The 2,032-nt window shown below is 51.8% G+C and overlaps 1 protein-coding gene across 1 annotated transcript; it reads right to left on the reverse strand.

Annotated features, from left to right (window-relative positions):
- Positions 1 to 818: 818 nt before the first annotated feature.
- On the reverse strand, positions 819 to 1,733 carry LOC140000000 (olfactory receptor 14C36-like). The gene has a single exon (XM_072029686.1). The coding sequence runs from the start codon at positions 1,731 to 1,733 to the stop codon at positions 819 to 821; it is 915 nt and encodes a 304-aa protein (XP_071885787.1).
- Positions 1,734 to 2,032: the final 299 nt, after the last annotated feature.

Genomic DNA, 2,032 nt, shown 5'->3' on the forward strand with positions numbered 1-2,032 from the left:
CCTTTTTCTTGCCCTTCCTGAAGATGCGTTTGATGCCCACATTTTTCAAGTCCCCAGAAATCTTGCTGATCCAAATGCCTGACAGCCCGGTCCAGAAAGGCGGGGTAGTGTGACATAACAGAGAGGGGCATCTGCAATGAACCTATGCAAAAGGGGTTCCAGGAATCTCACAGGGACACTGGGGGTTGTTTCTGGAATCACACAGGGCAATGGCAGGGCTGTGTGAGGTGTCCACATCTGAGCAGACCTCATACACACATGCCTTTAGAGAGAGCTCCTGCAGTCACTGCCAGAGGCTGGGAGACACCTCAGCTGTGGGGAGCCTCGCCCTGCTCTGCCCTCCTCTGAGATACCCCAGGACATGAGGAATGGGCACAGAGACCTCGGTTCAAGGAGGCACATCCCAGAGCTGCCTTCAGGTGGCTTCCCAGGGGACGTTACTTGGCCTTGTGACACTGTCTGCCCAGCTGGCCTTCATGAGACTTCTAGGAATAGCTGATGGCCTTTGTGCTCCTTCGTGTTCATCTCTCCACACACATATGATGTGCCAGCCAGCACCAGCATTGGGTTTCTCTTTCAATGTCTCCCATGCACATACAGCAGGCCCTGCTCTTCTGGGAAATCTTATCCCCCAAGAAGCAATGAGCAATGGCCTGGCCAGCCATTGCTGAGCTTACTACCCACACCTCTGAGCTTGTGATGGCACTCTCCAGAGTATGAAAAATTATTAAAAAGAAAACCTTGTTCCTGCAATGTATTATGAGTCATATGCAGAAGACAATAAGTTTTTTTTTTGTTTGTTTGTTTGTTTTTTAATATTAGTTCATCAGTTTCCTCAAGGCATCCTTGAGCTCCTGGTTCCTCATGCTGTAGATGACGGGGTTCACTGCTGGAGGCACCACTGAGTACAGAACGGATACCACCAGGTCAAGGGATGGCAAAGAGATGGAGGGGGGCTTCAAGTAGGCAACCATGACAGTGCTAACAAACAGGGAGACCACAGCCAGGTGAGGGAGGCACGTGGAAAAGGCTTTGTGCCGACCCTGCTCAGAGGGCATCCTCAACACAGCCCTGAAGATCTGCACATAGGATGCCACAATGAAAATAAAAGAACCAAAGACTAAGGAAAAACTGAAAACAAGTAGCTCAAATTCCCTGACGTAAGCATCTGAGCAGGAGAGCTTGATGATCTGGGGTGTCTCACAGAAGAACTGGTCCACAGCATTGCCGTGGCAGAGCGGCAGGGAAAAGGTGTTGGCCGTGTGCAGGACAGCTTGGAGAAAGCCACTGCCCCAGGCAGCTGCTGCCATCTGGGCACAAGCTCTGCTGCCCAGGAGGCTCCCGTAGTGCAGGGGCTTGCAGATGGCAACGTAGCGGTCGTAGGCCATGATAGTGAGAATTGAAAACTCTGAACCAAAGAAGAAGACAAAAAAGAGGACTTGTGCAGCACACCCTTGATAGGAGATGGTCCTGGTGTCCCAGAGGGCATTGGCCATGGCTTTGGGCAGAGTGGTGGAGATGCAGCCCAGGTCGAGGAGGGCGAGGTTGAGGAGGAAGAAGTACATGGGGGTGTGGAGGCGGTGGTCGCAGGCTATGGCGGTGAGGATGAGGCCGTTGCCCAGGAGGGCAGCCAGGTAGATGCCCAGGAAGAGCGCGAAGTGCAGGAGCTGCAGCTTACGCGTGTCTGCGAATACCAGCAGGAGGAACTCGCTCACAGAGCTGCTATTGGGCATTTTCTGACATTGAACACAGTTGTCTGTTGAAAAAGAGAAGGCAGAATAAAGTTAGAAGAGACTTCTCTGAGGAAAATATTTTGAAAGTCTTAGAGCACTCTCATCCCAAGACTCTCTCTTTGCAGGAGAATCTTTCTGCAGCTCTACCGCATGAGTCCCGGATGATTCTTTCTGAGGCTGGCACTGGGAGCAGGGATTCCTGTGGCTCCAGAGGAGTCCTTCCTGCTGTGAAGCATTCAGGAAGCAGGAACAAGGGGGAAACTGAAGTTCAGTCCACTTATAAGATCCATGAACTTCGC

Source organism: Anas platyrhynchos, chromosome 31, assembly GCF_047663525.1.
Source record: "Anas platyrhynchos isolate ZD024472 breed Pekin duck chromosome 31, IASCAAS_PekinDuck_T2T, whole genome shotgun sequence".
NCBI classification, from domain to species: domain Eukaryota; kingdom Metazoa; phylum Chordata; class Aves; order Anseriformes; family Anatidae; genus Anas; species Anas platyrhynchos.

What these genes read in the sequence shown, in the direction of transcription:
- LOC140000000 (XM_072029686.1), bottom strand. Translation starts at nt 1,733, where the DNA reads ATGCCCAATAGCAGCTCTGTGAGCGAGTTCCTCCTGCTGGTATTCGCA.